Genomic DNA, 25,635 nt, shown 5'->3' with positions numbered 1-25,635 from the left:
CAGCAGGAGTTCTGCATGGTCAAGCCCTGAAATGTCCAATTTAGCTATTGCTGTTATTTGTTTAGAGAAAATACTAATTAGTTTACTTTAAATTTGTGTAAGCCCATGCAGTGCTCTGCCTTTAAGCTAATGGGAGCTCTACAAGCTCAGAGCTATTGCTAGATCAGAAAGTGAGCATGCTAAATGCCGTTTCTGTTTGATTTCATGCAATACATGTATAGTAATTGATTAGCTTTAAACTCACTGCGTCTGTGACTTTCTGATACAAGGAAACAAAAGACTAATTAGTCAGCATAGGAATAAGAAATAATAGATTTCAGCTTTACCTGGTAACTACTTCGACTGTAAACTAGCAGGACAGCAGAAAGTAAATTAACACAGCAAGAGACTTACTAAAACATTGGGTAATACCATGAGCAATAACAAGATTTGCCAACTATAGGATCGCATGATAAGATAAGGGTAGGTAATTTTCATTTTTCATGGCAAAAGATCTTGAGTTAGCAAGGAAGTTGCTCCCCAAAACCTCTTTGCAACAATTCTGCATAAAAATTAACTACAGAAAAGATGCTAGTCACTGCTGCATGCAAGCAGTGACCCATAGGCCTTCAGCGAGATACAATCAGCTACAGTGATTCCAATATTCATGCTACTGTGTGGCTCTGTAACTCTGTAAAGTAGATTTGCATGGTTTATTTTTCTCTGTGGTTTGTCATTTTCTCTATAATTTTGGAAATGTAATGTTTCCTCCTGTTTAAAATTAATAAGATTTTCTTTTTATTCATTTAACAGGAACCCACCCACCAAGAAAACAATTGTGTTCATTTATGTGCCAAAAATGCTGCCTGCACTGCCTTAACTGGTCATGAAGACATAATTTAGGCAAATGCAGTTGCAAAGCCAGAAAGGAGTAAAATCTTCCACCTCCTAGAGCATAGTTCTTTTAATTTCCAGGAGACCAGGCTTATTCTCTGTTCACAAAGAGCCCCATTGGTAGAAAAAGGCTTCATATGGCCAAATGAGGATTTAAAATAATTTAAGAAACAGTGATTTTTGTCCACTGTATAGAATAAAGAATTTTCATGTGCCATACATCAAATTTGAGGATTAATTCATTTGGCAGAGCCTTTTTACCTGTAGGCCGTAATAAGTAAAAGTCTACCTGACTCACTGACAAAGGTTCATCGGCACTCCGATCATCCGAAGACTTTGGAACTTCGAGTCTGTCGATGAAAGCCTGGAGCTCTTTCCTGAAGGCCTTCATCTGTGCATTGATCCGGTAAAGAAGCTCGTGCTCACGTATTCTGCTGCCATCGTCTTCCTCATCCATCAGTCCAAAGAGGTCCCCGTTAGCTACATAAATTCTGGCCTCTGTTATGATGGTGCTCGTGTCAGAAATTAAGCGATCTATTGTCTTGCCCAGCCGCTCAGCTTCAGAGCGAATGTCCTTCATTTGTTGCCTGTCAGTGAAGCTTTTCTGCCACCCAGATGACGTCGGGTAAAAAGACCTCGTGGGTGTCAGGCACCGAATGTTGCGTACCTCTTCAGAGTCGCTTTCCCCACCGATGGGGCCTTCCCGTTTGCGGTGAGGCGGGCGGGAATCATCATCGCTCTCCTTTTTTCCTGCATCGCTTTCCGCATCACTGTCTCTGGGACTGCCACGGATCCCAAGATGAGAGGCCAAGTCATAGCGTTGCATGTTGGACATTAAGACTCTGTTCTCATACTGGAGCTGCATGACTTTGCCACTCAGCTCGTTGATCTGCATTCGTGCAGCTTTCAGCTCCTCCTGCAATGCTTCTGTCTTGGCATTATCATGGTGCCTAGAGCTCTCGTGGGCCCCGGACTTGTACTTGTATTTATTCAGCTCAGCTGTTATGCGCTTGTTTTGTTCTTCCAAATCAGCTACATTTCTCCTCAGCAATTCTGTTTCATCTTCTACGAGCTGCAAATGTTGCCGTAATTCTGACAGGGATTCACTCTGCTCTCCCAGGAGCGGGTTAGCGGCCCCTGAGAAATCATCTCCTCTTAAATCATCAAGCTCTGCTTTCAGTCCTCTGTTTTCTACTTCTAATTCCACTATTTTCCTCCCAAGAATGTTAGCTTCCTCCTCCACAAGTCTCAATCGAAGCTTGAGTTCAGCTTCTCTTGTGGTAGGTGGCCCACCTGCTTCACCTTTTGGCAAGGGACTGTCCAAATCCCCATAGAACGATCTATATTTTTGCAGCTCATGTTCAAATCTGTCTTTCTCTTTGTCAATCTTAGCCATTTTCTTCCTCATCAAGGCTGCTTCTTCTTTGACAAACTGTAGCTGGCATTTCAGGTCTTCATTATCCTCCTTAAAAAAAAGAAAAAGTAGTATTTGAAGAAACTTGATGTAAAACAGGAGACCTCCAGTGGATGGTCTTAAATGACAAAATTAACAGGTACATAGCTTTGGATACTAAGAGCTTTTCCTACAATCATTTTTTTCACTGATCAATAAATTAAAGAGAGGGAAATAAATACTTACATTTAAAAGAGGAGAAAATATTATTTTACTTGCGACTAAAGTTTGCACAGTCCCCAGAATATATTTTATGGTGTGTGTGTGTGTGTGTGTAAAAAAATCCTTATATTTTCTAGGCTTGCAACACTGTAATAGCCTTTGCAGTGTTCAAACATCCTGAAGTCAGCGCACAAAGGGCCTATGATCTTGTTTCACTGATGCTTGCAATAAATTATTTTGCCTAAAATACAGAGAACATGAAAGCTGGTGGGTTCTGTTGCAGCACCAGCGGTTTGTTTAGGTGGCTCTTGGCACAGTGCTGTCTGACTGCAGATCTGGGGTAAGAGCTCTGCGTCTCACAGCATACAGGAAAACAAAGAGCAAAGCAAACAAGCAAGCAAAGTGCAAATCCACAAACCATGTACATCATTTCCATAGTGTCCCTGAAGCCTCCACATGAGAATCCATGCTACTGTTATTACAACATACCTCTGTTGGTGTCTGCTGTGACTTTTTTTCTGATTTCGGTAGGTCTTTGCTCCCTCTTCTTTTCAGTGATTGCTGCAACAACAACAAAATGAGATGCACTGAATATTTCACTAAAGCGGTATATAATTCAGTCTCTCTTTAAAACACAGCAAGTCAAATGCAACTATAAAGGAATTAGTTTCTTGTAATCCTTGAGGTATCAAACACAGCTGCCCAAAAATGACACAGCAATGTTATACAAGTAAAGTATTGGTTTAATCAGTCTGTTACCTTTTTTATTCAACACATTTTAAAACTAGTGCAAAATGAATGTTTCACACGTGACAAGAGAGGCAAGAAAGCAGGTATCCCAAGTAGTAACTTACAGGTGGGAAAGCTGAGGCAAGCAGTGAAACCCAGCTTCTCCATTTGATATGAACCCTAATGCTGCCAAGGCATTTAAAGATGTGTCTAGCCAGACATGTAAGTGAAACCCAGCTTCTCCATTTGATATGAACCCTCCTGATATGAACCTCCTTAGCTTTTGTGCTAGGCAAGCTACATAAAACAGCATCACTGAGATCCCATCAGCTGACGGGTGGACATCTACAAGCACGCTTCTCTGTGTGTCCCACCCAAGCTGATGGGTGGACATCTACAAGCACACCTCTCTGTGTGTCCCACCCACAGCCTTCAAGCTTGCGGTGTATTGTGGTCACACCTCTGTAGGTGTACACTGTAGACAAACTGTGTGGGCAAACTCACACGTGGATCTGGTCACTAGGTTTGTTCTGTTTTCAGAACATATAATTTAAATATAATTTAAAACTGCTTAGACTACAAAGTCCTAGTGAGAAACAAAGCATATGAGCTTAAGAACAGCACCACAGAAACACGTGTATGTACCACCATATGAGTAAGCTTCTTCGGTGTCTTCTCATCTGCTATGTAGCCAAAGTGAGTAGAAAAGAAACTCCTGCTTTTAGAGCAGGATGCACTGGGATCAAAGCCTGCTAGCATATCCAGCAAAACCTTCATAATTGCTGACAGTATAAAGTTTGTTAGTGGGCAAGTGGTAGCAGTGGAAAACAACTGCAACCATCCCCCTGTCTATGCTCAATACAGATCATCAAGAAAACAGCAGGAGAGGAAAGTGAGCAAGCGAATATGTTAATACATAATATCCCACTTGCAGCTGTTCCCAGTTTTTATGTTCCCCAGGTAAAATGTAGGCCCTGAGGCAGGGCAATGATACAACCAACACTGTCTCCCTCTGCGATAATTCTCTGGGAGACGGATCCTTTGTGCTGCTGAGAAACACGCATTTCCGTGCACCAGGCAGGGGAGAATCCAGCTGTATCTAAAAGCCATCCAGTTCCATAGAGTGGGAATTAAAATATGTTCATAATCCTCAGGGAACAGAGTACAGTGGGCGAGTATGCTGTACATAACAACCCTGTGCACCACCTGCCTGCTGGTACCAATGGCTCTCTTTCTTCTGCAGATCATCCCCATAACAAATACGAAGCTCGTGGACTGCTGACTCCAAAGGAAAAGTCAACGCCATAGAAATGACTGACATATAAATCTGAGCAACCACAAGAGATGATTTCTCATCAGGCTTTTTGCTCAAATTTATGTTCAGAGTCATGCAAGAATTAAGAAAAACAATCTCAGACTCGGAATCAGAACTAAAATGGAGACAGGTCCACCAAGAACCAGAATGAAAATTTTTATGTCTCTTGCAGAAACATTGAATGCTTTCAGTAGACAAAACAATAAAAACAATCAAAGATCACTAGCTGCGATAGCTACAGAGTTGTGAATCACAGGCTTTTAAAGGAATCCAGAAAAAACACTAAAAATAGTTAAATTAACTCACATTTTCCTTTTAAATATAAAGCAAACAACTTTGGGATCCAGTCTACAAACAAAATGTGTCTTCTCCAGGGTCACTCATCAGTTATCCTACTGCAGAAATGGTATATGCATGTGGAGGTTTCTTTGTTGTTTTTCTTTTTGAATTGGCAAATTTATAAAGCGCTAAAGTTTCAGAGGAGCAGCTTCCTCCTCTGTATTACCTTTAATTATACCACTGTGCATTATCACTTTGAAAAAACCCTTCTGAAATCAGTTAGCACTTCAAACTTCTCCTTGCTCCAGATTCTTGCCAATACCACCTACTGATAAAATAACTAAGGGATAGTTAAACCATATTTCTGCTTGATTACCTAAATGCCTTCTATTCACCCTGCTGAGTTCAGCATCTCTCCAGGTATAATGAGGTTCTGAAATGCTGAGCTGCAAGTTGTGTACCCTGCAACTTTTCAGATACAAATATACAAAAAAGCATCCCATAACAAAAAAAAAAAAAAAAAGAAACTACAGAGAGCAAAAAGTGTTTTTCTAGGTTTGACACAAAATGAAAAATCTGCTTTTCTCCTTTCTCTCTACATCTTTTGTGTTCCTTTTGGTAGTCAGGATAGCATCATTTTAATTACAACAATAGCTGTGGCCACACAATGACTAGGCACTACATTCTGTTCTGCTCTGTTGAATTACAAAAAACCATCCATGGAGTTTGTATTATTCACCAGTGAAATGATGGTGTTTAGCAACAAAATTTTATAGCAGAAAGCAATGAAGAACATGCACAATTCAATTAGCAAGATGATTTCAGTAAGTGGATTAGGCCCAGCTGGAATTGGTATGATCTCTTTTCTTATGAAAAACACCATGAGACAATTTCTGATCAGCAGAGGTTAAGATCTCACTTGCAGGTCTCAGCTGACAGATGACATTTGCAAAATCACAGTGCCCCATAACATCATGTTAGGGCACTGAGGCAACGCTCATACTGAACAAAGAATGCCACATATCAAGCAGTTGTACTGGGTTTACGTGGCAGGATTTTGGCAGCGGGGGGAGCTACAGGGGGGGCTTCTGTGAAAAGCTGCCAGAAGCTTCTCCTGCATCCAACAGAGCCAACATCAGCCAGCTCCAGGACAGACCCACCACTGGCCAAGGCTGAGCCCATCAGTGACAGTGGTAGCACCTCTGGAATAATGTACTTAAGAAGAGGGGGGAAAAAACCCAAAACTGCACAACTGCAGCCTGAGAGAGGAGTGAGAAGATAAGAGAAGAGCAGCCCTGCAGCCACCCAGGTCAGTGCAGCAGGAGGGGCAGAAGGTGCTCCAGGCCCTTGCAGCCCCTGGTGCAGCCCATGGTGGCGCAGGCTGTGCCCCTGCAGCCCAGGGAGGCTCACCGGGGAGCAGATCCCCACCTGCAGCCTGGGGAGGACCCCACGCTGAAGCAGGTGGATGCCTGAAGGAAGGATGCTGTGACCCCGTGGGAAGCCCATGCTGGAGCAGGCTCCTGGCAGGACCTGTGGCCCCAGGGGGACCACAGGGAAGCCCAGGCTGGAGCAGGTTTGCTGGCCGGGCTGGTGACCCTGTGGGGACCCACACTGGAGCAGTCTGTGCCAGAGGGACTGCACCCCTTGGGAAGGAGGGACCCAGGCTGGAACAGTGCATGGAGGACTGTCTGCCGTGGGAGGGACCCCAGGCTAGAGCAGGGGCAGAGTGTGAGGAGTCCTCCCCTGAGGAGGAAGGAGCGGCAGAGACAGCGTGTGATGGACTGACCCCAGCCCCATTCCCTGTCCCCCTGCACTACTTATGGGGGAGGAGGTAGGGAAACCAGGAGTGAAGCTGAGCCCAGGAAGAAGGCAGAGGTGGGAGGAAACGTGTTTTAAGATTTGGTTTTATTTCTCATTACTGTACTCTGATTTGATTGGTAATAAATTAAACCGATTTCCCCAAGTCAAGCCTGTTTTGCCCATGATGGTAATTGGTGAGTGATCTCCCTGTCCTTGAGCTTTTCGTTACATTTTCTCTCCCCTGTCCAGTTGAGGAGGGGAAGTGATGGAATGGCTTGGTGGGCACCTGGCGTCCAAATATGATAATGTATTTTTGAGAGTTTTTTCAGAAGTACATTTCACAATTTACAGTGGCTACTCTTCCTATCATTTCTCTCAAGCCTCGTACTAGTCCACTCTTCCAATCCCATTTTCGACATAAACAATTTATTGCTGCTAATGAAAAGAAATTCATCAAAGCAAAATGGAAAAAGGAAAAAAAAAAAGTTTAAACAAACATATGGCAAAACCAAAAATAGCAACCCAGGCTCCTGCAAGCAAATCTTCATATTATCCCTGCAACTGGACACTACTAAAACTGCCTGCATGTTGCTTGTTTTGACATACTAACAAATGTTAGACAGGGCGAGTGAGTGATTCAGCCACCTTCATGTACAAAATCTGTTTGTTTGAAAATTTTTGTCTAGACCACCTTTTAATATAATTCACCACTTCTTGATCCTTCTCCCGCATCACAGAGCACTACAAAGCATACTGTAGTGCCACTAAGAGCCACCTCTGCTGTTTTCTCCACTGTAGCAAAAAAATCTGCACCTCATATTCCAGAACTGGAATTTGGGAGTTTGTTGCGAAAGGTAATCTGGGGCCTCAGATAATGTTCCTGCCGTATAATTTTAAAAATCATATTCAGTTCACTATAATGATTATGAGTTTAAAAAAGACAAAGGTAAAGTAAGAAACATAAGACTGCTTTTGCACTGTCTGATCAGTAATGCTTACCAGACAGCATTACGGTTTTAATAACCTTGAGCCAAGTTACCCATCTGCAGGAGAAAAGAATGAGCAAAAAATGCATATAATACTGTTTCTACAATGGGGAGTTTGCTAAACTGCTCGAGTACTAATGAAACATTTCAACAGCACTGGGGATAATAAGACCAGCAACTGGGGTATGTATCATTATACAGTATAATCTCTGCTTATCTTTGAAAGACTAGGAAGTAAAACTGGGTTTGACCTGACTACTCTAGCATGCACTGTAGCCTGCACACGCAGGGCTGCATGTGTGTTCTGGCAATGCTGAGAAGCTTGCATAGCCTCGATAAGACCACAGATAGTATTTGTATTATATGAACACCAGATCAGGTGCAACGGGCAATGCTGTTGTCATGTTCAGCAGCATCAATTCTCCAGTGACCTTCACTGGAGTTTATCCAATGTCTTGCTGGAGATGCTAAGCACTTCTCAAGACCAGATGGTATAACCCTTCTCTTGCCAGCCCTACAACTGCAAGCCAAATGTCCAGTCCTAACATCACGTGTGATGCTCAGCGCTTCTCAGGTGTAAAAAGACCTGAAATCTACTCTGAGAGTAACGCAATGCAGAAATAATTGCTTCACACTCCACTGAGTAGGAAAGCTGTAAAATGAACTCAAATTCTTGCCACCTGATCCTAAACTACACTGAATCTCTCAGCAATTAATAAGGAAGCCATAAGTAAAACATACCAAGATTTTTCAAGACGCTTATGTTTGATTATTTCAAGCCTGACCTGGGGGTATATGATCTAAAAATCGATGTGTGCAACCACAGGAGGAATTCCTGACACACAAAGGGATTTATTTATGCTCTCACAGAGCAGGCTAAGGCAAAGGGTGTGCAGCTTCTTGAATCTCCACAGCTGCAACCGAACCTTCTCACCCACACACAACTGTCCCGCACACGGTTACGGCTAGCTGCCTCCCAGCTCCTCTGACAGGTCTGCAGAGCTTTCAAAAATCAGAGCAAACCTAACACCATCTCTACAGTCTTGAAAAGCTGCTGAATATTGAACAGCTTTTGGGCTGCACAAACTTGCCTCTGTCTGGCACAGAGCGATCGTGACCAGAGAAATGGAAATTTGCCCTAAGACTCTCTCCGCGTTTTCCCTTCAGTCAATACGGTCGGCTAGCTCATGGAGCTGGACCAAAACAGATGCAAGACAGGTTTCTTAGTTTGCTGCCACTGACTCTAATTCAATGTCCTAGAATATGTAGTAAAAACTAAATGGACACTATCCATGTTGGCAAGTGAAAATGCAGATTCTCTGAAAAAAAAATTTTGTTTTTAAAATGTCTCCCTTATTCTGCAACTCTATCAGTGCAATTTGCCAGCAAAAAACTCAAGACACTGCCTTTGTCTGTCATTGGCACGAGTCCATAGAATGATACAACCCTTTACTCCTTCCACCCCCCTTCAAGGGCAGGAGTATTTCAGTATTCTACTTGTAAAATTAAGGCAGGAAAGAAAAAGCAAGGGATAAGTGAAACCCAAAGAAGCACAGCGCCCCTGTCCATGAAGCAAACACTAAGTATATCCCTCCTAGCTCTAGCAATGCTCTCTTCATATTAAAACTGGCATATTTGAAAACACTGCTGAGGCACAATACAAAATGAAAGCAATACTTCACCATGGAGAGAAAAATAGTTCTTATGTAGTCTTTTGAATGTCTTCATATTGCAAAAGAGAAAAGAGGAGCTGCCTTCCAACATTTGTATTATTTCATTTGCGTTTATTTAGGAGTTATTTCAGTTATCATTTTCAGATCCTTTACCATTATTCATTTGCCAATTAAATGGGAAAATAAAAGGAGAGAAAAAGATACACAACATTTGCACTTTACCTAGAGAAATCTTTTGCATTTTGAACCAAAACCACATTGCTAGAGCATATAATGCTAACTCTGTGGTATAACTAGGTAAAAACATTCTTTGCAATGCACAAACTGAAGCAGCACTTTCATGCTTCCATTAGATTCACTTCCTTCTTTTTCTTATTCAAAAAAAATCCTGACTGGTAGAAGATGAAAGCTGCCTTTTCAAAGCTCTCCATGTGGCCTGGTCAAATAGCTGGCCGAACTCTGATACTTTGCTCTCTGTCATTACACACTCCTTCATCCACCAGGATATCAGAACATAGTGGAAGCAACTTCTCTGAAGAGGAAGAGGTCTCCTGCCATTTGAACCTTTCAAAAGATGGGAGACCTAGACATGCTTAGTGCCCCAGCGCTACCCAAGTAGCCCTCATTATGGCTGCAGAGGTCACAGTCCGCTTACACTTGGCTCCCTCATCCTGAAATGCAGAAGCAAATCTCAGAACACCATGAATATTTTGGAGTGAAAGTGCAGGAATAAGGTATTTTATTGCACAGTGATGCTGGTTAAACCTAGTTCCTAGGGTTTCCTAAGTTGCCATTTATTTGTCAGCTTAGCTATTTGTCTTTTTTTTGGGAGACGAGCGTCAGTCTTGTTTGCACAATGCCTAGTACAATGCACTGTCCCAGTCTTTATCTGGGACTACCAGGATGACAGGCAGTATGTCAACATAGTTCAAAACACTGCCACATAACAATAGCAAATAATCACAGTCACAGACGTGGATATGGCAATTATGAATTCAATACACACAAGATTTTGCCAAATCTAAAAAGAGTTTTCTCTCTCACACCTATTATCACATGTAGAGCTCTTCAGTCTTCTTATAAGAATATCTCAGAAGAGATTCCAAAGAAATTTTCAGGAGAACAGGAAAGTACAAGCAACTAGATTAGGCTCATTGCACAGGTTACAAAAATGCATATATATAAACCAAAGCGTAGTTACCATATCCCAACAAAAAAGGCTTGTCTGAAAATGAAAAGTGACGAGAAGGAAAATAAGAACGATTCCACACACAGTGTGCACCTCTACACTGCTCGCTGGAAATGTATACAGATGCCAGTTCTGCCAAGCTGCAGGCTGATCACAGGTGTACATTTGTGTTCAAGCTCATTTCATACTGAAGAGTTGTATTAAAAGCACAAACATCTCTTACAGTCCCTCAGCTGGATTCACAGGGTAGCATGGCATCAAGAGCATGCACATCTGTGTAGGTCTGCAGGCACACAGCAGAGAAAGGAAGCTTTGCAAGCTCGCCCTACGAGACTGCACACCTCGGACAACACCTCCAGTTAGAGGGACAACTCACCAAAAAATCAGATTTTAAGAGTTCATTTGAGAGGATGCAAAAATTTTAGATGAATTCTAAGGCTCAAAAGACCTGTTACTGATCCTCATGCCTCATCCTGCTAAATGATGACTCTTCCCCCTAAATTAAACTTACGCAGATTCTTAAGGGAAATGCTTATTCCCAGCAAGGGAAGGGGCTGTGGCTGCTAGGCTGACTTCAAACCTTCATGTAGAGGTTGACTGAAGACCGTTATTTAAAGGTTCCCTTTGCTAGAAATGTGAAAATCTCATTCTGAAATGAAGTCTAACAGGCTTCAGCTCATTATAAATATTTGATCACTGGGATGCATTTTTAACTAGCTGTCATGAACAAACATCCGACTCTTCAGCATTTATCGTAAATGTCACAGAACCAGCAAATCACCTGCAAATTAATGCCACAGAAGTCCTAGCGGGGTTACGCAAGAATCAATTCTTCATCCTACACTAATTAACATTTTTGGCCGCTGCCTGGAAAAAACATAAAATAATATTGGATAAAGACTGCAGATAGAGTAAAGGTTGGAGAAATGTTCAATACTGAAAAGGACGGTCACTTATGCAAACCTTGGTACAATCAAGTAGTAACTCTTTTAATGTTACTAAATATGAAGATGCACATGTAAGAACAAGGAGTGAGAGCTATGCTAAGACAATAGGAAAACAACCTAGAGAATAGAGAAGATCTCTTGAAAAGCCACATCTCTGAAAAAGACTACAGGGCCATAAAGGATAATCAGCTGAAATAACATCCAAGTGCAATTTTGTGACCGAAAGGCTTAATTTAGTCCTAGGCTGTAGATGTCAAAACTGAAGTTCACTGTGCAATGACTAGAAAGGGATGTGCCTCTCCACAGAGCCAAACCACCTTCAGACAAGTGGAATGATTCACTTCCAAGTAGTGCCCATCTTTGTCCTTTGAGGGAGGCCAAATTCCTAACTTAGGTTAAACATTTAATTTTTAGACGGCTAAATGATATCAACCCTAAGCATGAAGATTAAAAAAACCCAAAAAAACCCCACCAACAACAAAGCATTGATGCAGGACTCTTGAATTTAATGTGGTAGTAACAACATCTGTTTGCTGGCTGGTAAGTAGCTTTCAGCAAATTCAGATGTGAAGGGAGGTGCAAACTTTTCACTGTTCCTACAACAGTTCAGGAAGAGTTGTGGTAGACTGTTCTCAGCTGTCAATTTTTAATGCTGACCAGCAGCCTTTTCTAAAAAGTAGGCATCAGTTTAAATAAAAAAGCTGGGGGTGTTTTATTACCCATGTTATTCAGGAGGCCAGACTGGTTGATCATATTATACAGTTCTGGCCTCATAATTTTTGAATGCTTGGAACCTGACCAAAGTTTGGGAACTCAGCAACAACACTCTCAGAAGCACACCACAAGGAAAATAAACCTTTGAGTGTATCTGTGTGTACCACCAAGGCAATGTTCCAGTTCAAAACTCTTTATGGGGCACTGTTACTGGTGCTTCTAATTAATCATTTAATCAAAGATCTAAACTGCTAGCATCTGTAAAAATTAAAATAATTCAGCCAAGCCTGTAATGTAAAACACTTTTGGTAATTAAGCCAGTTGGATGTCATCATCAGTCACACTTTACAGGGATGTAGAAGCCTCTTATTACACACAACACTGATGGAAACAGATGCATGGCAAATACCTTCTAAGTGCAAATACTCATTTGTGACCTAAGCAAAGAGCTTGGTTATTATCCTAACCTGGATTCATTGCTGAGATAGCCAAAGTCAATTAACACAATCATACAACTAGGATCAGACAAAGCAAGAGAATTGATACCCACAGGCCTCATTCTGCACATCTCGATATACACTGTTGTTAATACTAGCAATGGAGAAAAAAATCACATAATATGTCAAAACATCTCAGCAAACACTTCAGGAAAGCACACCCGCACATCTAAAAGGTTAATCCACTGCCCTTTACTTCAGAATAAGAAATGCAGTGTGCTTGGAACTCTTAACTATGGAGCATTATCAAAATCTGAATCTGCTAAAACGCCAGGGGGTTGCATTTATTGATATTATGAACACTGCGGTAAGTGAAAAATAAACCTCCAGGTTGTAGTGAACAAACACCAAAAGCCTGGTGTTCTTGTTCCTGGCTAGTATTGGGCTGATCCCAGAGCCCAGCACACCCTACAGCTGGGTGCTCTCCCTGTCACGTGACTCATCTCTATTTAATATGCAGTGACATACACCACAGAATATGGCTATAACTGTTTGCAAATGAGAGGGTCTAAAAGAAGAAAGTGGCTCAAAACATGTCATTCTGCTCTCCGGAGTGTAGTACTTCCAGGGCAGTTCAGAGGTAGAGCACAACTAGCCCACCGGTAGTCAATGCAGAAGCAGCTGGCTGCCTTGCACACTCACATGCTGTCACTACTCTTGTCCAGCCCGGCCACAGAAGCCATTTGTTGGGCAGTATTCCCCACCACTGTACCGTGTATAATGCTTCCTTTGTTGTACTTTGTTCCTCATACATCACTCCCCTCACTGCATGTGAGGTATCTGCCTGATGGATTTTGTGACTTTGCACGCAGACACACGTACGACGCACAGCTGTATTGCACAGAACATGGCTATTTGCACAAAACACTATGCGTATCACTGCAGCAGGAAAAACGCCCTGTTTGATAGCAGGTAACTGTCCCTGACCTGTTCGCTCGCTGTTTTTTTGCCTGAGAAGAAAGACAGCTCGGACAGACCCTGAACCCTCCCTGCTTACCAGAAATAACTTAGAAACCATTTCCTTTCTCCCCTTCCAGAAGTGACCTTTTCTAACCCCTACATGGCCTTCTGCAAAATGAGGAATTAGGTTCTGTTTGTTATTAACAAGTATAGACCACAGAACTGAGAAAAATCAGAGACCAGCTGAGGCTGTGAGGGACCTCTGGAGACCTAGTCCAGCCCCACTGCTCAGAGCAGAGTCAACTAAAGCAGCTTCTCGGGGCCATGTCCTGGGGGATTCTTGAGTATTTCCAAGGATGGAGACCACCTTCACAAAAAAGTTTGTTCTTGTCACTGGACACCACTGAAAAGAGTCTGACTCCTTCTTCTTTACGCCCTCCTATCAGGTATTTATACACATTGATAAGATTCACCAACATACACACACAGCCCCTTACTCTTCTCCTGTCCTGCCCCTGAGGGCACCCACAGGCCTTACTTAGTGACCCTGACCACTGTCACCTGGGGCCTCCACACACACCCTGTCTATAGGGCCAGGAGCCCCACTCCAGCTCAGCCCAGAGGGCTTCAGGTCCTGCTTGAGCTATGTGAGAGAGTACTGGTCTCCACTTCACCACCGTTGCTCCTGTGCCCAGTCACGGACCTTGTTGATCCACCTGTGGATTGGCTTCCCAGCTTCACCCCAGACCTGCCTCATCACCGTGAACCTGCCTGGTAACCTGGACTCTTGTTTGAACCTGGCCATGATCTCTGGGTCTGCCCTGCTCACCTTGCTGGGGTACTGTGGGACTGGGCCTTGGCTGGCGACACCCCTGCCCTGCTGGCTATCTCCCTGAATTTCCCATCCTGCAGGGAGCAACCAGCCCTTGCTTCTCCCCAACATCTGCAGGTTCAACAGTCCTAGCTCTCTCAGCTCCCCCTCATTTGACATTTGCTCCAATCCCTTAATCATCTTCACAGCCCTTGCTCCAGTATGTCCACATCTCTTGTACCAAGGAGCCCAGCACTGGACCCGGCACTCCAGGTGTGGTGTCACCAGTGCCGAGTAAAGGAGAAGGATTGCCTCCCTTGACCTGCTGACCTTATCCAGGTTAGTAATGAAGATGTTAAACCCCTGGAGTCCTGACAGAGGTCTGAGTGTGTTAATAGACCTTCATTACCCTGATGAGCTTCACCTGGGGCTTCCACCCACAGCCCTGCCCATGGGCCCAGGAGTTCCACCTAACCTCAGATCTGGACCTTGAGTCCCTGCCTGAACTATGTTGTAGCTGTATCCAGCTCTGTCATAGCTGTGCATGGCCATGGACCTTCTTGATCTTTAACCCTCATCTGTGGCCTGACTTCTTGGCTTGACCTTGCACTTGCCTCATAACTTGCCTCATGATCACTAGACCGGCGGATTGATGTCCGAGCTTAATCTCAGATCTGCCTTGTCACCACAAACCTGTTGGATGATCTGGAGTCTTGGTTGATCCCATCTACCGTCCCCAGGCTTGTTCTGGTCACTTTGCTCAGGTACTGTTGAACTGCCTCCTGGCTGGTGAGGCTGCTGCCCTATGGGCTGTGTTATTGTGCTTGGCTTCTGGCTCCCAGTGCCTCAGAGCAGCTGGCCCTTGCTTTCCCTGACAGGTACACCACTAGTCACCAGCCTCCAGACGGACTTTTGTGCTGCTGATCACAATTGAGCCCGGTAGTTCATCAGTCAATTTTCAGTCAACCTCACTGTCCAGTTATTTAGGTCATACTTCATCAGCTTGTCTAGGATAATGTTATGAAAGAGGTTCCCCGCACCATTCACAAGCATGCATACATTTTTCCTCATCTTCATTTTGCTGCTGATATACCTGTAGAAGCCCTTCATGTTGCCCTTGAACATCCCTCACCAGATTCACTCCAGGTGGGTTTTGGGTTCTCTAATGCTAACCCTGTATGTTCTGACAATGTCTTTACATTCCCCTAGGATCACCTTCACTTGATTTCCTGCACACTGGGATGGATCATTCAAAAATTCACAATGCTGCAATCAATAGCCTCACCACACTGCATAGTCTTTAAGTGCACTGAAGACAAACACAAGAGACATTATCAAGCATTTGCAACAAAACATTGAGTTGGGTTGCCTCTTGTTTTTGGGGGGGGGGGGGGGGGGGGGGGGGAAAGAATGTTTTTTTTTTTTTTGGGGGGGGGGGGGGGGGGGGGGAAGAAAATCTCTCAGGCAACAACTTTGAAAGAAAAGGACCAAGATTTACAGCCCATTCAAAAGCCCAGAGTATCACACTACATCTTTTGCATCCTACTATCTGCCATTAGGATACTAGTTATCAGACAGTATCATTGGGAACTGGGGTTGTTTAGTCTGAAGAAAAGGAGGCTCAAGGGAGACTCATCACTCTCTCACTCTCTATAACTACCTGAAAGGACGTTGTAGAGAGGTGGATGTTCATTTATTTTCTGAAGTAACAAGCGATAGGACGAGAGGCAACTGCCTCGAGTTGCGCCAGGGGAGGTTTAGATTGGACATTAGGAAAAATTTCTCCACTAAAAGGATTGTCAAGCATTGGAATAGGCTGCCCAAGGAAGTGGTTGAGTCCCCATCCCTGGAGGTATTTAAAAGAGGTGTAGATGTGGCACTTAGGGACGTGGTTTAGTGACGGACTTGGTAGTGTTGGGTTAATGGTTGGACTCGGTGATCTTAAGGGTCTTTTGCAACCTAAATGATATTATGATTCTATGATCTCTCCTTCAGGAACTACTTATTAATCACATATAGCAGCACATAAAGAAGCTATAATTGCTTCATTTGGCTTTTCTGATTCTGTACTGGGTACTTTATACTAGCCACCCAAGTTCTCAGAACCATCATTCTGAAAAAGTAACGAGTAATATATTGAATAGTAAATATAGCAATTTCTGTGGTAGTTTTGTTGCCTATGGCTGTGTTGTCTATGTTCCCATTTGAGGTCTTGCCAGTCTCTTTCACCTGTTTTACACTGGAAACTGCACTACGGTTGCTCCCTGAGGGCCCATGACATGCTCCAGAACAGCCATCTGTACTATGACATGACAAGGTTCTCCTTCCTCACACTGGCAGCTGAGTTGAGCCAAAACACGGGACAGTGCTTACCTCCATGGTGCTACTTTCTGCTTACTCTCCTAAAGCCAGGACAAACTACCTAGGGCTGTGAGGGTCTGCCAAAGAGCCATCAGGAACACAGGCACCTGCAAGACGCACTGGGAAATTCTATGTGCAGAACAGCCAGTAAACCTGCCAGGCTACAGAGTGCCCTGTTTTTTTAACTGTAGACTTGCTAGCAACAGCGGAGAATGTAATCGCAGAAAATTGTTTCATGTGGGGTTGCTGAAGAGCTCAGTTTAAGACTATAAGAAAGACAGCCCTGAGGGCAGCAGCAAACACATGCACTAAAGAGACACAAAGCTACGGTAATTTTCCTTTCAATCTGAAACAAGCTTAGCTTTGACTTGTATCAGCACATTGCAAATGCTCTGGTTTTCCAGGTTTTTCTTTGAAGGGACTGGTGCACTTAAGCAGTCGACCGAACACATTGGTATAAGGGACAGAAATCATGTATTACTGTTATTCATCAAAGCCTTGGTGAGACTGCCAGGAAGATTATGACATTTTGTGTATATTGATTCCATACAAAAACATGTATCTAGACCTTTGGTTCAGCACTTAGAAAATGTCACTGTTCTGCCTCCATAAAGCCTTCTAGCTGGTAGAAAGCAATTCTGCAAAGTCACCTGGATTTCCTCTAAATGTAGAGAATCCTGGCCTACCTCTATACGCTCATTCATGCTTTTGTAGCATACACAGAGATCGAATTTGTCCCACCATGCAATCTCTCTCTTTAAAAAACTAAACAAGTCATACACAGTGTCTTACAAAAAAATTCCAGACACCTGTCAAAAAAGACAAAACGGGCATAAATAAAATGATAGTTGGAATTTTAAAAGCATAATGTATTACTAAAAAAACCTCAAGCAAAACAACAACAAAAGAACCAGTGTGGATTATGTACTGTCTATGCATACAGCTATGGATACAACTGTGAAAGGTAGTATGACAGGTATCAAAAAGCCTTCTATACCAGGGAGCTCATTTTTACACTTTTACACACTAAGTTACCCAACAACTTTTTCTTTCATCTGAGCAATTGAGTTGGTACCTCTATGTCTAAATTACATATGCCAACACTTGAATGTCCGTTTGAGTAAATACATACTGAAACTGGGAGGTGCAAAAATAAAAACTTGTCTTCTGTGATTGAGGACCATCAGGGAATCCTAAAAACGTTGTCTTTTTCTAGAAAATAAGTAAACTTCTCAGGCTTACAACAGCACAGTGCCAACAAATGATTAGGAGATGACTGAATATAAATGAAGCAATACTGGATCTCCCAAACTTTCCTCCATTTGTTAATGTCGTATTGTACTTTTAGGACTTTACTGAAGACAGTAGAAATATCGCCTGCTTTGGTAATGAGATATAAAAGGACTTCTTTCTCCTTTAAATCTCAAGGAAGTCATACCCTAAAGTCTGGAGCAACAGAGAGACACCTCTTCCAGCCTGCCCCACTGTGAGTTCATTCTCACAGACCATTTTCTCTGGTAACCAGTTACCATCCACCACCTGAGCCACGGTTACCGCACCATTCATTACTCCCCCAGACAACTGGGCATGCCAGTTCTGTTGGCTTTGTCACTGCTGGTGGTTGCCCCTTGCCAGCAATTCTCAGCAGTAGGAATTCACATGGCAGCAAGGGACTGGCCTTGCTGTTCTGTGCCTCATTTGCCAGACGCTTTGCCTGGTTTTTACACTAGTAAATGAAATGCTCAGGGACTGTTCTCAGGACCTGATGCCAACTAGCACTCCACGATTCAGCCTCCTTTCAGCTAAAATGACAATACAGCTAAACTTCCCTACAGCTTCCTTCCAAACAAGCAGGACCACATCCAAAGCATCAATCAGGAATAAGCTCTGACCCAGGCTAGCCCCCAAATCATGCCCAAGCACTGAAGCAGTGGTAGCTGATCCAGGCCAAAACCATCTGGGGGATGTGCTAGCAATCGCTTGTCAGTGTGTGGGCCCTTCCTTAGCCTGATTTCCTTTACAAATACAGTTTATGACTAATGGAAGCAATTCTATAGCAAAGAACAACTTTGAGAAGAATGATCCAGGCAAAAAAAAAAGGGTCTCAGATGCTGACTTGAGACCAGGATGTAGGGACTCATGTCCTTTCCCTAAAACATAGTTTCTGTGTGCTTGGAAGCTCAGCTCTCATTCTGTGCCTCCGTTCTGTTTAGTTTTTTTAAGATGGTCATTACTTTTTTTTTTTTTTTAAATAGAGCTTACTGCAAAGAGTCTCTGATTTTACCTGAAGACTATATGTAGTATCAATAACAACTCTGACAAGAGAACTTGCAAATCTGAGGCTGCTGCTATCCATCACAGAAAGGAAGGAAAACAAGGTAACATTCTGCCCCAAGGAAGGAACTCTCATGCCCCCATCAAACCAGAGTAGCAGTTTTATGCTTACAGATTCAAAAGAATTGATCAAACTTAACTTTGCTTTGTGATGGCTATATTCTTTTCTGGTTTAAGCGTGTTCCAGATACATTCTTTTTCACTACAGTTCCCCATTAGCAAGCAATTCTGCCACTCCCTTTACACATCCTTGCAAATTTTAAGACAATTCAATAGGAATCCATGCAGCAGTACACCGACTTCAGTGACTCTCTGAAAAAAAATCCCCTCAAGGCATCTTTACTCACAAAACCTCTTCACAATAAGGTATTTATGGTGTTTTATTCTTTTGAAATCATTCCCTAGTTATTACATATGTTTTGGAGCTATATTGTTATTGACCATTAGGCTGTTTAGTTTGTTTGGATAAACTGCCTTGAAGCAAATGGCTCATGTGAATTGCTGATGGCTGATAGATAATTAAAATGTAATTTTATGAGGTTTAAGTGTAAACTACTTCTGAAGTGCACATAATTTTTTTCCTGTTTATGGCAAGACTTTTTCAGAGAATTACTACACCAGATTTTGTAACGGAAATTCATTTCTTTCTCCATTATGAATCTTTTCTCATATTCAGAGAACTAAACTGAAGTAAACTCTGCTTGTCCTGCTCACTGTGAAATCGCAGTGTGCTCTGAGCAAAGATGTCAGAGTCACACCCTCACAGATGATGAATAGCATCCCTGCTGAGTACTGTTTTTAAAGGAACAAAATATTTGGGCAGGATACCAAGTGTAACAGAACTGCACATAAGCAAGTCTGACAGAAGTAACTGGGGGTTCTGCGTCTGCAGGGATGCGGCGCTTAGAGAATCACTGAGCCGCGCTTGGAAACAGGGCTTTTTTGCTTTTTCCTGTCTAGACTCAGAGACTTGTTTCTCACCTCCTTTTTAAAAAGCCTCCTCGTTATCCTGTTGTTGTTTTCACCAAAGGAAATTGAATTTTCATGAGGCAACAGACTGAGATTCCAGATCATGGAAACCCTCTGCTTAAAGGCACTTCTACTAGAAGTGTTGCTGATAGACTTGGTATTTGGGTCCTCCAAAAGGTCCAGGAAGGAACCGGGCTTGTGAGAGACTTCTTAAATCCTCCCCTACTGCCATCTGGTGCCAGGAGCAAGTAAATGACTGTAACTCTTCTAAGGGTACCACTCACTACACTGATCCTGTGAAGCTGATCAGCTACATAGCAGGCATACTAGCGTCTCATCTCTCTTTATCTTGTCCCTACTCCCTCCATTACCAGCTGTCTGAAATGCGAGAAAGAGATTGCCCTCTGAAGAGAAATGGAAACATGAGGTGCGGTTAGGAAGTGCTTGGGAGACAAGCATCAAGTATGATGCCGGAGGCTCAAACTTTCCCTTTCAAAGCGAAGTATCCATCTCCAGTGACTTGTTTGCATGCAGCATGGGAAACAAACAGAAGCTAGAAATCCATGCACAGTTACAGAGCTGGGATCACAGAGGCATGGCAGGATAGCTCCCATGCCTGGAGTGCAGCCATGGATCAACACAAACTCTAAAGAGGAGGAAGAAGGGTTGTGCTCTATACAACAGAGCAGTTCAATTGCACGTAGAGTTGCCTTGTAATGGGTGATGGGCCAGCTGCAAGCTATGGGTAAAAATCAGAGGACAGAGAAGCATGGGTGGCATCACTTGGGATATCTTCTATAGACCATCTGATGAACGAGGGGAAATAAATAGAGAAAGCATTTTTCAGACAACTAGAAAGAGTCACATGATTTCTGCAATGGACTGAAAATTTTTTGCTACAGGTGATAAACAAGTCAGCTGTGGGAATCATTTTGATGGACCTCTTGCAGGTAAAGAAGCATTGGTCAGGGGTTTGATGGCCAACGGTAGCACTGGCAGGCCCAACTGAGAGATGGTGAAGATCAAGGTCCTGAGAGAAGGGACCAAGACAAATAGCAGGTGAGAAAGTTTCAATTCTGAAGGCATCCAAAAATGTAATGCTGCTGTTGGATATGATTGCCTCACCTTTTGGAAATTCTGCAAACCACCACCCATTATGAGACTTGTTTCCAGTTCCTTACAACCTCACCGCATTCTAGATGTTGCAGGTTTTCCACACTAAACATCTATCTCAGGTTAAGTTATCAACATTGTTAATTTTTAGAAAATTTCAGCAAAATTATTCAGCTGTCCAAGAAGAGAATATCCGGGTTTTCTCATATTAAATTATGCTAGCTAACTGTTCTTTTGAGAAGTTCCAGTATGCCTGTGCTCTGGAACATTTCTGTGTCTGTATACAATATATACCTCATACTTTTCTAATTCATCCAAATCATGACTGGCCAAACCGTAACCTTTCAGAAACCTTCCATTCCTACACATTACCAGGTAATTTTTTCTTGGAGTTTACCAAGTTAAGTTGCTGAAAATTCTGTATTTACAAACTACCACATCCTCTTCCACCCCAGCTGTCAATCTGCATGTTTCCTCCAGGTGACAGATTATGTTCTAGCTCCAGGCCAGAAGGCAAAGCCTAACTAGTCCTGCAATTGTTGCCCCATGTGGGACTAGATAAAGCTGAGGCTAGGCATTGGAACCAGAAACCTTTTCTCCCATGCTCACAGTGATAGAGTTGCTGTTTTCTAGCACAGTGAATGATCCTCCACTGCTCTCAGTCCAGATGCAAAAGTGAAGAGCTAAGGCTTGGAAACAAGGAAAGGAACACAACAAACCAAGGAAGCCAACAGATTTGTATGAGGGGGTGGAAGAATCAGGGGGAAAGGACAAATTTCACAGCAGAGAGAATCTGTAACTAAGAAATGGGGATAATATACTTGGAGTAGAATAGGAGGAAAATGAACTGGGAAGGACTTGAAATCCAGAAAGACTGGACACTCATGAAGAGTTGGAAAGATGCAGGGAAGGAGGGAATGGGAGGGAGAAGGATGAGAAGGACAAGACTGAGACTTAGGAACCAGAAGACAGCGAAACAGCCACTACTACAAGACACACCAGGCAGGAGAAGGGCTGAGAGAGAGAAAGGGCTGTAAGAAAGGAGACACTGGAGTTTTATCGGACAGACATAGTAGGCAAGCTGATATTGGTGATCAAGGGGACTGGGATGGGATCATCATCCCTTACCAGTTCTTTTTATGGCTATGGCTTTTTTTCGTTTTTTGGGGGGGGAGAGTTGTTTGGTTTTGTGGTTTTTTTCTTTACAGCAGCTTTGTTGAGAAATTTCCAGCTACCCTCCTGATTCCTGTGCAGCCTGAGCACTCAGAGATGTATGGAGAGCTAATCTGTGCATAAACAGGGCAGGCAAAGGTTGCAAGAGTAAGCAGAAAAGTGTAATTACTTCCCTGTGGTCCGTCAGCAGGTTAGTATCAAAATCAGGAACAATTCAGATTCCTCCTCCCAGCTCCAGTGCCCAGTCCCCCAGACCCTGATGCCTTCTTCCATTTCCATGCAGTGTACAAACCAGACTGACTGACAAGACAGGCACCACTCCCGCAAAACACAGACCCATGCAGGGAGGCGTAAACTCCTCTGCCTACAATCTGAACTGATGGGACGAAAGAAATTTCTAGTTCATGTGCTGTGTAGCTGTGGTTATCGCAAGCTCTGTATCTGAGCTAGTAACCTACGCTTAGGAGAAGAAAATGGTAGCTTGACAACATCACCCTAAGGTGGCTGTAAGAACTGAGCTGCCTTGCATCTGCCCAGCTTGGAGCACTAACGTAGCAACCCATTTCCATCCAGAAAGACATATGTCTCTGGAAAACACTGTGCCTCTTGCAATTACATATCTGCACGGCAGTGAGGACTTGTAAAGCCCAGGGTCCAGTACATCTGTCATATTTTCCCCCTACTTCGTTTGTCTCACAACAAACCATCTAAATCACGGCTAGCGGGGCATTTCCTACATAGCTATAGCAAATGAATTAATTCTTAATTCATACTATTAACAAGAGTTAGCTAGGCTTTAGCAGACAGTTACCATCAAATTAATGAACATTAATTAATTAATGAGCCACTCGTTAACATTTTTTTTAATATCTGAAAAAATTACATCTAGCTATAGTTGGCTTCTCTTTCTTCTAGGAAACAATGTCTCTAGTTTGTTTCCAGTTTCCCAAAAAGCATTACAATTAATAGTAACAAATAATAAAGAGGAAATCAGCAGCAGTTGCTACAAATAAATTCCGAGAACTGCAGATTAAAAACCTTGCGTTTCCATGTGGACATATGCAGGAATAACACTAAATGAGATAGCTGCAGGTTGGGGGACTGAAAGTAAAAGTAACTGATAGAAAATCTATGCTTTTCTGGAACACCTTCCAAATCCCAGATGCTTGCAAGCTTCTGCTGCCATCAACAACAACTTCCATTTGTCATGGAATATATCATAATTATGTTTTTCAAAAGCTCCAAACCAAGAAAGTAAACAGAAACTATCAATCTATATTAATGGATGAATACATCACAAGTCTAAATTCACCCAAATGTTCACTGGAGAACTCTAGATTTGTCTCTACACAAACACATCTGCTAGCATTTATCTTTTATGCATGTTTCCAGTCAAGTCTACCATGTTTTTTAAAACAATATAGAATCTACACAGAGAGAACTTTGGCTTTAGTCCTGCTCTAGAGACTACCTAACAAAAAATTATGCTTCTGCCTCCAACATTTTCTATTAAATCTTTTACCCATTCTCTGCTATCTCACACTGTTCATTACAAAAGGAGAACAAATTTCCCATGGCAGTTACACATAAATAGATTTTAAGAACAATGGGAAGGTTTGTGTTTTTGCAGTACATTTGATGCCATAAAAGTACAGAAATCAGTCATTACATACTCTGAGCACTGTTATTATGCTGTAAAATAAAAAAGCCTCCTTGTCTTTGGAGATTAACTCTCCCATTAATTCTAAGCTAAATGAAGTGAAGATCACAATCCAGACAAAAGGTCTTGACTCCACATTCCTACTTATGCCGAGTAGAACTTCCTTAAGCAGGAGGTTGCATTGATTATAATGGCTGTACTGAAACATGAGGACTGGAAGAAATAACTGACAAGAAAACAAAAAATTAACATTATGACTAGCTGACAATGACATTTAAGATGCATGAAACCTCCGATTGCCAAAGAATAAGAAAAGGTATTTGTCACAGAGACATTCTAGTGCACTTTAAGCAGCTTTGGATGAGTTTCATGGTTGTTTCATGTTAACATTTTCATAGCTTCTTCACAGATTCTAAATTTTAAATCTGTAAGAATTAGTATTTGTCACCAGGATCCTTCCATTGGTCCCCCAAGTCATGGCATGCTTGGAAAGTGCATAATAATTTGGCATCACTTCAAACTTACTTTTCTCTGACTTGCACCTCCTCAACCATCTTCCATCTTCCCCCTTGCTACGCTGAATGCCCCCTTGCTATGCTGAGTGCCCTAGCCTGGAAAGCAGCCTTCTCCTACTGAAAGGGACTCAGTAGTGTGTTTGAAATACATAAATGAAAACTGCCTAATTATGGTGACGCATATAATGACTGGGCATGGCAGTTCTCCTCTCCAGTTCAGTATAAGGATGTATTTCTGACTCTTTGTCCACTCCACCTCTGCTCTGGTGTAAAGTCTTACTGTGTTTTTCCATTCTGGCTCCGTGCCCCCATTCTGTTGCAATGGGAATCATCCATCTGTTTCAGCTTCATGAAAACAGAGTTGTGTAGAAGAGCCCCTAGCTTAAACATGACACTTTCCTTTCTTCTGGAGTCTCAAGTATCCTTCCATTGATACCAACCGCGAAGAGAGAAAGGGGCAAACACCTAAGCTAACAAAAGAAGTGGAGAGCAGTATGAGAGCAGCAGAACCATGGTTCGGCATAGTGGGCCAGAGGGAAGGATCAAGATAAGGAGAAAGTGACTACTGATGACAGAGGTGAAGAAGCCTATTTATTGGGTTAATTTCCTGCAGGTTCATAGCTCCCAAAGAGCAGAAGCTATTAAATTGCCAGTATACTTCATTGTAATCTGAAGATCCATAAGAAAAAGAAAGGCAAAAGAAGCTTACTGTGGTACAACCTATGACAGAGCAGGAGGAAAGGATCCAGAAATGGGAATCTACAAGAAAGTAAGAGTCTGAACGCACAAGAATAATGGAAAATTTGGAGTAAAGGCAAGCTTAACAACAAGTTTAAGGATAATTACAGGAAGATCATGCTCTCATAAAGAAGATGGTCCTGGAAACTGAGTTGTATTTGATGGCAGAAACCAGAGCGAAAACAGAAGCAAGTCTCAGGCAGAGGAGAGGGAAGCTGAATAAGGCTCAGATTTCATGCCCTTTTCAAATCTGCAATTATTGGAAAAGCAGTAGAAGGTGGAAAAAAACGCGTGTTTATCCTCTACTAATATGTTTGAAATTCAGTTCCTGTAAAGAAAACATATGAATATTTTTAATACCACATCACTTGAAGTAAGCACTTGCAGTTCCTAAAAAATACTGTAGCTTAACATACAACTGAAAATGTCCTGCCTTTCTTAATA

The 25,635-nt window shown here is 42.6% G+C and overlaps 1 protein-coding gene across 1 annotated transcript in view; it reads right to left on the bottom strand.

Annotated features, from left to right (window-relative positions):
- The window catches only part of SOGA3 (SOGA family member 3), a 30,500-nt gene that overhangs the window by 317 nt on the left and 4,548 nt on the right, over positions 1–25,635 (bottom strand). The window contains exons 3-4 of the mRNA XM_009644379.2: positions 2,978–3,049; positions 1,163–2,338 (exon numbers count right to left, since the gene is read on the bottom strand). Coding sequence (XP_009642674.1) covers positions 1,163–2,338; positions 2,978–3,049 — 1,248 coding nt within the window. The remainder of the gene's footprint in view (positions 1–1,162; positions 2,339–2,977; positions 3,050–25,635) is intronic.

The sequence above is a fragment of the Egretta garzetta genome, unplaced genomic scaffold (assembly GCF_000687185.1).
Source record: "Egretta garzetta isolate BGI_Z169 unplaced genomic scaffold, ASM68718v1 scaffold397, whole genome shotgun sequence".
Classification (NCBI taxonomy): Eukaryota; Metazoa; Chordata; class Aves; order Pelecaniformes; family Ardeidae; genus Egretta; species Egretta garzetta.
The sequence above is the reverse complement of the archived record's forward strand: the minus strand, read 5'-3'. Positions and strand labels throughout refer to the sequence as shown.